The sequence below is a fragment of the Habropoda laboriosa genome, unplaced genomic scaffold, assembly GCF_001263275.1.
Source record: "Habropoda laboriosa isolate 0110345459 unplaced genomic scaffold, ASM126327v1 scaffold62, whole genome shotgun sequence".
In the NCBI taxonomy this organism is placed as follows: domain Eukaryota; kingdom Metazoa; phylum Arthropoda; class Insecta; order Hymenoptera; family Apidae; genus Habropoda; species Habropoda laboriosa.
The window spans coordinates 1435926-1449095 of NW_017100177.1; the positions used below are offsets into that span (position 1 = coordinate 1435926).

Sequence of the window (13170 nt, forward strand, 5' to 3'; positions counted from 1 at the left end):
ACAGCACCAGCCTCACCGATGCCAGCTAAAGAACGATTCTCCTCGGCGGAACGACTATTGGCCAATCAACCATCGTCGGTCTCTATGCACGAACCCAAGGATCAGCAACGATACAACACTGGAGGCAACGATCGGTTGTTGTCCGGCTCGTCGCCGGTGTTGGGAAGTTTACAAGCCAGTTTACAAGGCGACAGGAACAGCGTGTACACCACTGGCAAGGATTCCACCGGATCGAGATACGGCGCGATCTCTACGGACAGGTTACTATCCTCGTCGCCTATACACGCTCCTGTGCCAGAGAGATTCGCGGGGAAATCTAGCGAGAGGTATCTCGCCGATTCCCCTGTACACGAACGATACCATAGGCAGGAAGCGTCGTCAGGTGTTCATCACGATCGTTACACGACGATATCGTCTAGTACAGAGAGATTTCTCTCGAATTCACCGAATCCTGAGACCGCGTCGCATCAACGTTACACGTCGACGGAGAGGGCATTGCCGTCTGCTGGTAACGAACCGAGACGATTGTACGCTGACAGAGGCGTCGAAACGGTCTGTCAGAAGTATACGGATAGATCCAGCGGATCACCGGCACCTACGGATTTTAACAGATACTCCAGCTTCCAGGAGGTGGCTGGTACACAGTCGAGATACGTCGGTACAGGTGATCGTTTCAACGATCTCGCGATACAACGTTGCGGTCAAACGCGAGGAAACGATAGGTTCTGCGTGTCTACCGATCGTTATCTCGCTAGTTCGTCGCCGGGTCACGACGGTAGGCTCAGCAGCGGCGACACGTCCACCAGGTACGCCGTGTCCGGTTCGTCGACGGAGAGATTGCTCTCCGCGACATCTTCGTCCTCCTCCTCGTCGACCGACACGGTCGCTCGTTACCATTCCTCCTATACGAACACCACGTCTACACAGTCGACGACGTCCAACGATCGTTTCACCTCCATCTCTCCCACACCTGAGACAGCCAATGGGAATCTTCGCGTGGTCACGACAGGTGCGACCGGTAGCACCGTTGGATCTAGCTATCAGAGTACAACAAAAAGCAGCGTCGACAAGTATCTCCAGGTGTCGAAGTCTGTGCAGAGTTACAGCAACGATCGGTACACCGTCGGGAATCCTGGTGACCAGTTCGACAGGCTTAGCCAACAACAGGATCGTTACGATAGATTCTCGACACCTGTCGGTGGCAACGATCGATTCACACCTTCCACAGCACCACCTCCTGATCGTTTTCACTCAGCTACTGATCGATACTCTCCTGTACGTGTCGCGGACAAGTATCTATCCCTGCCAAAGCCCAAGGATCGATACACAGGTCGCATAACGCCGATCTCCTCCTCTTGCGGCACTTCGGTCGTCGCGGCAACCTCGACCGATCGAACGTACGGCTCGTCCACCTCGACCGGAAGTTACGTGCCACCGACCGCGCACACACCTGTCGAACGATACGTGCCTCAACCACCCCCGGAGGTCCTTTATCCGGACAGATATGTCGACAGGTACGTACCACCGTCGGCGCATACACCGACCGATCGTTACGTTCCCACAAACGATCCTGCTGACCCGTACATGAGACGAGATCTTGGATTCCATCATCATTATCGGCTACCACCGCCAGCTGGTTATCCGTACCATCAGTCTCACTTTCGGCTACGCGGTTTCGCCTACGCTTCGCCGGGTCGTTTGGGCGGTAGTCCTGGATCTAGCAGTTCGAGCAGCTCCGCTTCGAACCAGAGGGACGGTTTTTCGATGTCGCCGTTATTGAGGCCGAAGGTACGAACTTCGGCTGTCGAGTTCCCGACAACGTCCACTGGTGTCGTCGCTCGTCACGTCTGCACCAATCCGCCATCTTGTTGCAACGAGGCGTCGGGTAACGGGAGATCCTGTTGTCAGGCCATCAGGAGATCCTTGCCACCTGGAGCGCTGCCTTCGATACCAACGCAGTCTTCTTGGTGAGTGTTTTTTTCTTTTTTTCATATTCGCTGTTTGGTATTCGTCTCGTCCGATAAATTCCAAGGATTCAAATAAATATAAAAGAAAGAAAAATTTGGTGAAGACACCAAACTTCCAGAATTTAATTTACATTTCTTTCACATGCTCCTCAAATTTTTTTCATATTCGTCTCGTCCAATAAATTCCATAAAATGGAATTGAAAAAAAAAAAGAAAAATTGGTAGATGAGACATTTGGAGAGCACAGGTGACGCTAAATTTCTCCCTCAAATCAGTACCGAGAAAAAAATGCACATCCGCTTACAAGTAGTTAATAGAAACTTAATTTTCATTCGTTCCACGGTATCTCCCTCCAGTCGATAACAGAGACAAAAATACACACACACACACCTATTTTCCATTTTCCCGTGACTGGGGGTAAAGAGAGTGGCCGCGGTAAATTTCAATAGATTCACCGGCGGAGTTAGAATTACAAAGACATTTCCGAACATGCGAGTATTACGCTAATCTCGGCTGGCGGTGCAAAAAAATTAATTGCAGCCCAAATGGAAGCCAGCGTGCGGGTAAAAGGAATCGCAGGAGAGGAGAGCTGAGCCGTGTAGTCTCGGATTAAGAAGTACAGGGATCCTGGTTAATATACGCGTCTCTCCCTCCTTCTCTGCCGCTCCCAGTAATCATACGCCTTTATAATAAAGCTCAGGAATTAGAATGAGAGAGCCATAATTGCCGGGATGAGTGTTATTTATTGACTCGGAAAAAGAAGGTCCTTTTTCTTTATTCTTTCGCAACGGACTCTCTCTCTCTCTCTCTGTTCGTGGTTCGTGGTAATATCGCGAGTAAGTCCAAGGTGGAGAACGACGGTGTGTCGCGATTCAATTTCCGGTTTCGACGTCGATATTAAACCTGCTGGTTCGAGATTACAGTTCTCCGGGCAACGCAGCACCGCTCAACTTTTCGACGGGGGCGAAGCGTGTGTTGTGCGTGAATTTATAGTACCCTTAATATTCCGATACTGACCACCGTATTAAATGTTTGATCGTTAACGCAGAAGTTTGCGTCGTATCGGAGTGAAGAGGGGGAGGAGAGACGGAGAGGGGATGAAATTGATTAAATTCAGTTGGGAAAGTTTGAATTGAAGCATATTAGCTGACGGATGGAAGTTTCGCTGCGTTTGTTGTTTCTTTTCAGCCAGTATTTTTTCGTCGGTTACCTATTATACCGTGTTTATGGGAAATATTTTACGAGCGTTGAGGAAAATATCGAATTTATTCGTGGAGCTTTTTTTGGGAGGATATTCGAAGGATTAGAAATGTTTCTTGACTTTCGCTGGGAAGAGATTTTAATCCGACTAATTGGATCGCCTGTTTCCTCTTCCTTTCGTGATTTCTTGCCGGGGAAATTGTATCGTTCGGACAAGCTTTCATTTTGAAAATTGAATAGTTTGTCTGGAATAATTTGTGTGATGTGGAAAAATGTTATCTGACAAAGAGTACTGTAATTTCTTGTTGGAAGTAAAGAACACTGTGATTTGCATAAAATAAAAAAGGTTCGTTTAGAATCGATCTTACCCATGGATAATGATCGAACGGGCGAGATTAGTCGCCTGGCAACAGCTGAGAGTTTCGTCGAGGCTGGACTGGTAAGTCATTGTTTCACAGTTGATGATCACTGTTGAAAACGTTATCTAAAAATGAACTGGAATGTAGGCCGTGTCCACATTTAGCAGTCGCGCGGAACCCGCGAGCACAGAAAGGGTCGTTACTTTCGTGGCAGTAATCAGGTTAATGGAGTATCGTGGCCCACTTTATTTTTTCATCTTCATCGGCTCCACGCATCTCTCTGACTTCGCAGCCTTCCCTTTTTCGCGTTTCAAAGTCAATGATGCATTACCATCCGAAGAGTTCTCTCGCCAACTCTCTTTCTCTCTCTCTAGCAAGAAGCTTGAAGATTTTTTTCAGAAATATACCATATATATTGTCTTTGCCTATGCATGCATGCCTTTTCAACAGCGGAGCAGTATTTTTCAAGGCAGGAAAAAAAGGGAGAGAACAGAGAAGTTGATGTATATAAGTATAATACAGATTTGGGCTACTTTGGCAGTGGTGCTAAAAACATGAATTCCTCGTGATAATAGAAGACTTCCCTTTTGTCTCGTCCTTTTTGTTGTTGCTGGCTTTTGTTCGTTCTCCTTTTCCGCCACTTCGAAAATTATTTAGGAGGTTGAAACACGGCGAAATTAGCGAAACAGCGATTTCTCGTGAAAAAAAGAGATAAACGAAGAATGGAGTTTAATAAAAGAATTGAGATATTTCGTCAACGTTAATTCCTACGAAGTTTCGATGGAAAAATTGAGAAGCTGTAAAAACTGAATTTTTCCGGAGAGAAGAAAACCACTTTGTCAATTAAAGTATCACTTTTGCAGTGATTTCGTCCACCAACTACTGTTTATATTTATTTAATTTTTTCAGTTGGTAAATAAAATCGGTGGAAATATGTGCACCGAATTTTTCTTTCAGAAGGAAACTCAGGAAAATTAGAAAGTTTGTCTCTCAGAAGGAAACTCGGGAAAATTAGAAAATTTGTCTCTCAAAAGGAAGATCAGGAAAATTAGAAAATTTGTCCACAGAAGGAAGATCAGAAAAGTTAGAAAATTTTTCTCTTAGAAGGAAGATAAGAAAATTTTTCTCCCACGAGGAAAACCAGGAAGATCGGAAAACGTTTCTCTCGGAAGGAAAATCGGAAAATTGTTCTCTGTCAGAAATGATCCCACACAGGGTTCTACGATTCATCGCAGACCCTGGTAGACGATTCAGAGAGAGAGGGCAGGACATTATTTCAATCACGCCTCGTTAGCGATAATTTCCTGTTAACCTGTGGGGGGGAATGTTTAATTGAAGTTCGGGAACGTCAGCGAGTTTTCGTGGCGGAAAACAGAGGGGGATACTTGGAGCCATCCCAGGCTCGTTGTAGCGAAAGTTGAGGGGGTACAATGGTTGGACAGGCAGTTTCCTGAAAACTGCGCCAGGAGAAGCGTGATTCCTTTCGGTCTGAAAGGGTGGAAGAGATTACGTCGGCAGGCTCGTTCCGCTGAGTGTTCAGTTTGCTTTGGGATATCGGCTTTACCCTCGCGAATTCTCCGCGCGAGTTTGCCGAAAGCTTTGTGCTGGTCAAGCCGATTGTGACGTCCCTCCACCCCCGTCTACGAGAGGAGAGCCTGCCTGCCTCGGTCCTGGTTCGATGAAAATAGAGAAAAAGTTAGACGACTACCCGACATGAAAGAATTTCACCCCTTCCCGCGTTGCTAACGGTATCGCCCTACATGTATACTTAAAAAGACATCGGGTTGCAGTCTCTTTGGGGACTTTGGATCTTTTCCTTCCTCCTACTCTCACAGCTCGTCCCCCTTTCTCAGTTACACTCGCAATCCTATTGGCCGGCAGTCTGTCTTACGTTTACGCGATTTTACGCTTTTAACAGAGCCTTCTTGCCGATTATTTCAAGTTGCAGGGAAAAGGCACTGGTTGTTTCTCTTTGATTTTTATGCGATTTCGCAGGATGCTGGTATATAGGTCGTTATTAACGTTTCGAAGATGTCGGTTCTAGATTTTCCATTATTTTAACGACGTGAATGATTCAAGCTGCCTTTTGTAGCGTACAGAGCGACTGCAGAAAATGAGCCAGGCTGTAGTTTTGTTCCAAGTGAAGTGAAAAAAGAAAAAAATGATAGAGGAAGATTCTTCGGTATTTAACAAGCTCTGTGGCATAATTCTTTTCGAATGTTAAGTTGGAACAAAAGTTCGCAGCGTTTTTTAAGAGAAATTCAATGACAATGTTTAGATATTTATGCATAGATTTGTTCAGTGACATGTGCAACTTTGTTCCACCATTTTTCGCCATCTTTGAGGCACTTTGGTGATTTTATTCTCCCAAAACTTGGCATCTTTCGATAGATCTCTTTTTATAAACCTGCACTTTTTTTAAACACACGTTCACAATTTCTGGTCGCACAGTCACGTCCAAGAAGTATAAAAATTCTCCGTTCATCGGACTTCGATAAACTTTACGCCACTTTTAACAGCAAATTACTCGGAGTAAAGTATATCTCTTAGTTTCACGTCGACACTCCTTTCAAATTTTTCACGTTTCCGCTAGATTAAAAAGTCTCATTTAAAAAGTAGAAAATTCACACACACGCACGCGCACACGGGCTATCGATTTTAATTTCGTTTCTCCTTGAGATTTCAAGTCCGCCACTGTACGCGGGGTTTTACTTTGAAGGAAAAATAGCAGCACCGCGTCGCGACGCGTCGTTGGTTCTCCTTTTAGCACGCCACTCGCACGGAAAACATGTCAACTTATTTCCAGTACGACGTTTCCCCGTGAATTATTTCTTGTTTACCCCGGCATCTGGTCGCGTTTCCTTAGCCTCGCGTGCTCAACGGTTTCCTCGCCAACAAACGTTGTTTCTTCTCGGTTACCGTTCGCCACTTTCCGCTTGCGCGAATTTTAAATTTCGCGAACCGTGGTCCACGGTAAACATCTCTCTCTCTCTGTACATACAAACCCGGGATCTCGATTAACCAGCGGATCTTACGGTTTCTTGATTCACCGTAACTTGGAAATAAGGGAAACACGACCTGCCTTTTAACTTTCTAACGTCTCGTCGCGGTAAACACACAGCGACTCGAATTATACGTAATTTTTATAGTTAGCGCGGAAGCATTGTCACAAAAAATTGAATCGATAGATGTGAAGATCGTAAAAAAGTGATCTTAAAAAAATTGTACCCCGAAATATTTTCTTTCTCAGTCTGAGCCTTATCTGTGTACGCAATTAGCGACCAACTTTCACCATTACTCACACTGGACTCTTCCAACTCTCTTACGCAGTGATAACCCAAAGTTCATCTTCCTCGAACCCTCAAATAGCTCTATCTTTCCATCCTCGAGTCACTCTCTGTATTCTCATTCATGCCTAATGTTCGCCGGTTTTGATAAATTTTCTCCTCCACGCAACGTCGATCCTTAATTTCTCCGATTTAAGTGTCACCCTAATATCTGCTCCGAGTTTCGACAAATTCAGGTTAATAAAGTTTCTCTTCCACGCAACGTCGATCCTTCATTTTTCCGATTTAAGTGTCACCCCAGTACCTACCCTCAGTTTCAAGAAATTCAGGTATCGCAACACGTTTGACGCGTGTAATTAAACTGGTTAATTCAATCTACCAACCTATATACATATATTTCGTAGCCTCGAACGAGGGAAGAAACTGAAATTGTCGATGATATTTCATTTATTCAGCTTTTTCCTTTTCTCTCTCTCTTTCTCCCTCGTAACTGACGATAAAAAGGAGAAAAAAAAAAAAATAGAGGGAAGTAAGTACAGAGAAAGGGCGGACGCTTTAAACAGACGATCGATCATACACGATAGGCTTGAAGAAAACTTCCACACTTGGTTCATTACGTTTCATCTTTCATGCATGAGAATTTCCGTTCTCCAGTCAGCCTAGTTTCTGGTTTCGCGTTAACAACGCGAAATACCGACACGTTTGGAAGTTCGATCCGTGGCCGCGATACAGCACCAGGGATTAACGAGGCGATTAGAAACGACGTGGGTATTTTCGAAATTAGCAGAGTTAGGATTACAGCTGCATAATTGTAGCTGCAACAATGGGGAGAGTAGACGGGGAAAGCTTATCGCGGAACTTCTATCAACTTCTCTTTCCACGGCCTTTGTTCTTTCTCGAAATGAGTCGCCTGGTATGAACCGGTATTTTTGGTACCGGTGAAGATGACGGACCAAGATCGGGCAAACTTATTTTCAGGGCAGAATTGTCAATTGGGAATGTAAGGTTTTTCTTTTTTTCTGTAGATGAGTCGATAGTAGAAAAATGATGTAGAAAACGACCATTTCCAAAGAGGTTGTTCGGAACGCGTGGGGTCTTCGTTGACCGGGTTTATGGCACGCTCGTACGAGAAGGTTATTTTTCAGAACAAAGACGCTGCGTAGCTCCGCGAAAAAATAAGTCATTTCTTACAGAGCAATGCCTTTAGAATTTCGACTTTTCCGCGTCCTCGATAACCGAAGACGTGCCATAAACCAGGTATTACTGAAGGGTCAATCCACGCGTGCGTATAACGGCACTCTCGGCCAAGGGTTGACCTGGCGGGAATTTCCGACGCGTCACCGAAGGACAGCGAAGATTCCACGCACCCGCAGGTAGGGCCCCACTCGTTCCAAGGAAAAGCGCGCTAAGGGCGCAATGGAAGGGCACGTTGATTGGTAATTTGTGCGTACGTGAAAAACCAATCAGCGTGCACTTGGCGGGGGAGTCACTGCGGACTCCAGAAAAATTCGGTAATCGAGCGAGAGATTGAGAAAAGGTTCCATCGAGCGAACACCGCTAGATCTCCAGCCGTTCGAGGAGACATCAGGCACATTTCGAGTCGAACACTCGAGTTATTTAAAACAAGTCGTCAATCGTTTCGTAACGTACTCTACGTTCCGAGCAAAACAAACTTGAACTAGTCACCCAAAATTAATTTGGCGGGTAACAGTCGCGACCGCGAGCTTCCTTTTGAACATCGCAAAAGAACGCGACGCGACAGAGGTTCGTTTTGAAATTGTCGAGTGAAGATCGGACAATTTTTTCACACGGAAATTGTAAAGTAAAGTGACGGAATTTGAAAATAGGGTTTTCGAAAATAGAGTAGAAAAGGACAATTTTCGCAAAGGTTCATTTCCATGGAAACTTTTTCTCATTCAAGTATTATCGAGTTGTTCAAACACTCGAATTCTAGATCAAAAATTTATACGATTCTACCGCCTCTGCTTCCTGTGTAATGCAATTTAATCGTACACACCTCTTTTGTTGTGCCGTCACGCGAATGATCTTGGCATTTGAAGTGCCGCCTCGGTGACGCGTGCGATCCGAGACTTTTGGACGAACGGCCGGGCGTGCGTGGCTTGGCACTTTGAAGTGCCGCCTCGGTGACGCGTGCAATCCGAGACTTTTGGACGAACGGCCGGGCGTGCGTTGTCGCTGCGTATAAAGACGGCGGACGAGCCGTCGTCTGGGCATAGTATTACATCGCCTGTCGTAGCCGAATATTCGTATCGTTAACATCTTTCGCTAACATTTTCCCTGTCGTACGATAAACACTGTTCGAATGGTTCGTAAATATCCTCGAGACGATCCTAATATGTTCCGTTGACATGTCAGAAACGCTTTCTCTCTCTCTGTCTCTCTCGGAAAACTCATTAAAAATCGTTTTCCCCGGGAAAGAAATATTGCCCTCGTTCTACCGGTAATTTTTCCTCCCTCGACCCCGAAAGTTGCCAGGCTGGTTTCCATGGAACGCGTTACATTAGCATCACGTATAAAATCAACATCGGCCTGGCTACGAAATTAATGAAACACTCGGTGTACGGGGCGGAACTTTTGATGGAACAAGCGAATTGAAAATTACGTACGCGTAAACGGCGGAATGGCATGCGAGACTCTTTGAATATTACAAACCGCGGACGATTTATCAACGTCTGTAGTGTTGCACGTTTAAGTGTCTTTGTTTCGGAGTAATTGCAGGCATGGAAATTTCCAGATGCATTTGCCAATCTGTTATTGAAATTTAAACGGGCATTCTGTGATGCATAGGTGATGATTATGGGAATTATAGCTGTTACTCGATCGTTTCAGAGGGTTGAACGTTTTCGAGATTTTTGTCGGGAAATTTAGTATTATAATTGGTTACTATAGTTCGTTAGTGAACTAGTGGCATGATCTTTGTATTAGGTGCTTGGTATTTTAACGAAAATCCAAGGAAATTTCAGAGTTTTCTTTCGTCAAATTTAAAGGTTTGTTGCAAATTTCGAGCAAAATTATAAAATTCGACGCGAGCTAAAATTTGTCAGGGGAAATTAGGGCTGCAATTCATTTTGGAAAGATCGACGAATATTTGATAAAAATTGACACTAGCGTAAAGATTATTTTCCGTCAAATTTCGTTTATTTACAGAGCCCCTTCAAACTCAAATTAGTTCGTTTCTGGGCTTTAATAAATGCACCACAGTTTTTCAAAATAGAACTTTCATTAACTCTTTGAGGACGATGGACACGCGTATGTGCGTATACAAAAAATATGAACGTCGGTAAACTCATATATTTTTTAGCAACAAAAATATTTGACGTTGCAATTAACTCATGCATGCACATTGCAGAAAAATATAATTTTTATATGATTCAGTTTTTCAAAAATAAATTAAACAATTGACCTACTTATATGTCGCACGAGTAATTATTTTTTAAACACCATATGTAGTTCTCAAAGGGTATTTTCCGACTCGTATAAAATATATACAAAAAAAGATTAGAGTGTGAAAAATTCGACCCTATATTTTCACAATTCGAACGCTTTAAAAAAATTATTTCAACAAATGCTGAAATATCGTGACAAATATCCTTCATTTTCTGGACCCGTGTAAAATATGTCTAAAGGAAAATTAGAGTGCCAAAAATTCAACCCTATATTTTCACAATTCGAACGCTTTAAAAAAATTATTTCAACATGTACTGAAATTTCCTGAATTTCTTCGACTCGTATAATCGGGGTGTCAAAAATTCAACCCTATATTTTCATAACTCAATCGTGTTGAAAAAGTAATTTCAACAAATACCGAAATATCGCAACAAAAATCTTTCACTGGTGCTTTTCAACGAAAGGCATAAAATTCATCGTAGTAAAATCTCCAAGTTTATTCCATCGGAAGAAATACCATCGGAATTCTCGTTCAAGTAATGCTTATTAATCTCCTCATAACGAATACTCAATTTCGACTGGAGTTGCACTCGAGCGATAGATCGTGTTTAAAACGAGCACGTTGCACCCGGGTGGAATTGTATTAGAAAGAACAGCAGCGCGTCAGCGATGAACAAATCAATTTTCCACAAGGCAACGGTGAAAAGAAGACCGTTCGATCGGTCGAAGATACAACGAGCACAGCAAACACGGCTCTGTTTAATTAAACACCTCGTTGCCTTGCCGTGCGTTCAAAGCACCCGCACGACCGCGCTCGTGCAAACACTCGAAACACAGAGTAGAAACGTTTTCGCATCGATTTGCGGCCACTGCACGCAAGAAAGTCCCGGGATTTTGCGAAATTATTCGACGAGATTGCCTGACCTCGCTCTCTGAGCGACTTGTGCCGGCACGGGGAAATCGACGAGCCTGGGAAAACGTCTGAAATATATATTCCCTCGTGTGCAACACGGTCTGTCTGTAGACAATAACAATTAAGGCTTGTCGTTTCGTTCTTTCAATTGTAAAGTTGGGAAAAAGTTGATTTTTCGTGTAGGAAGGAGATTACTGTATAGTCGCCTTTGCATTGATATTATCTAATAACTGTGCAATACGTGGCTGTGCAAATCTCGCCAACATGTTAAAAAAAATTCCAGATGAAAAAAAGTAAAATTAAAGAAATGATATTTTTCTATTATGAATTGTCGAGCCGTGTAATCTTGTAAAAGAAACCGAGTGGTGTATCGTTACACACTTGACTGACAGCGAGCGAGATAACATAGGCACAGCAATGACGCAGACCTAGGTGTAGGACCATCTATACTGACACTTGTAGAATCCAAACTGACACTTGTAGAGAATTTGCTGTACTTCTATTCACAAGAACCCGTTAAGCAATTTTATGTTTTAAAAATTATTTTCTAGACGTATAGAAACAAGTTTCCCTTTATTCACAACGCTGTAACTTACCTTTTCGCCACAATAAAACAGATAACGCGATACAAAAAATGAAACAAGACGATTTAAAAGAAATTACACTTATCGTACGATCAGCTGTTCAGATATGACACACTTGCACGAACGTTGAAGGGTTAAGCGGAAAAGATCCGCTCGTACGGGAAGAAATTATCCACGTCAATCTGAACCTTACGTTTAACAAGCGTTCAGCCCTTCCGCCATCGAGTAAATCCCAAATTAATCCGGATGATTGTAACAGGCTCATGATACGAGGGTTGGAGGATAGATAGGGGAAGAGAGAGAGAGAGAGAAGCTTGTGGACCTCCTGTTAGAAATCAGGCGGAAGTCATAACGGGAACAGAGGGCTGGGACGTTGTCTTCCGCGAAGGCGAGAGGACGTTCCACGTGCTGTTGGCAACTTGGGTAATTATGTCGTGTCCGCGACTTTACCCAGCCCCGTCACACGAAATTGCAACCTGACACAGACTAACTCCTTCCTCTCCCATACTCTATCTCTCTCTCTGTGAACACGCGCGCGTGTACCAGCCCCCATACTCGTTGCTTTCAATTAAGCCTTTTATTCCGTATCCTCGAAAATTGCCGCTCGTGAGTCGCCTACGAATGGTTGCTGTTTTCAAAACAGCACGATTATGGTTATTAAACGGCCCTCCTACGTTCACGTTTTTACACATGTGCGTTCGGTATCTCGAGACGTTATTAAAATCTTGTCACTCCTTCGCTGCTGTTAGTTTTAGGTAAACCTTAGGTTTTCTGTAGAAACGGTTTATGGCACGATCGACCGGGAACGGTTATTTTTCAGTTTAGGACTTTCGTTTATTGCTTGCACGGGTCTAATTACATCCTGCGAGGGTCACTAGAATTGCTTTGCTAGATTTTTAGTAATTTGTGTCCCTCGCGCTCAATAGCCTACGAACATGCCATAAACGGCATATCTGTATGTAACGGTCCGCTTGTCGATGAGTCACCCGGAGGAAGTTCCAGATTTTTGGGACTTTCCGTCCACCCCTTCCAAGGTGACAACGCGCTAAGGGCGCACTGGAAGGGAGGTGAAGATGATACTAGACACGCTGATTGGCAAATGCAATTGTTCACCGTTAACCAATCAGCGTTTCCTAACAAATTCCCTCTCACGGATGTCCGAGACGCGACGTCGGAGGGTCAGTCGTTGAGTAGTCGTTCAACCACCACGAACGGGGAGACCCGCTTGCCGATGAGTCACCCGGAGGAAGTTCCAGATTTTTGGGACTTTCCGTCCATCCCTTCCAAGGTGACAACGCGCTAAGGGCGCGCTGGAAGGGAGGTGAAGATGATACTAGACACGAACCAAGGAACAACCAGCTCACATCACGCGATAGAAATAGATCAATTTACGAGTCCCAATCATATTGGGTGGTCCTTCGAATCAGTATCTAGACGGCACAACATCGTGCA

General features: G+C 44.2%; 1 protein-coding gene across 1 annotated transcript in view; it reads left to right on the top strand.

The window, feature by feature from the left end:
* Nucleotides 1-13170, top strand: part of LOC108578852 (inactive rhomboid protein 1) — a 145036-nt gene that overhangs the window by 975 nt on the left and 130891 nt on the right. Inside the window, exon 1 of the mRNA XM_017942261.1 lies at nt 1-1967. This exon is cut by the window's left edge and continues 975 nt beyond it. Coding sequence (XP_017797750.1) covers nt 1-1967 — 1967 coding nt within the window. The remainder of the gene's footprint in view (nt 1968-13170) is intronic.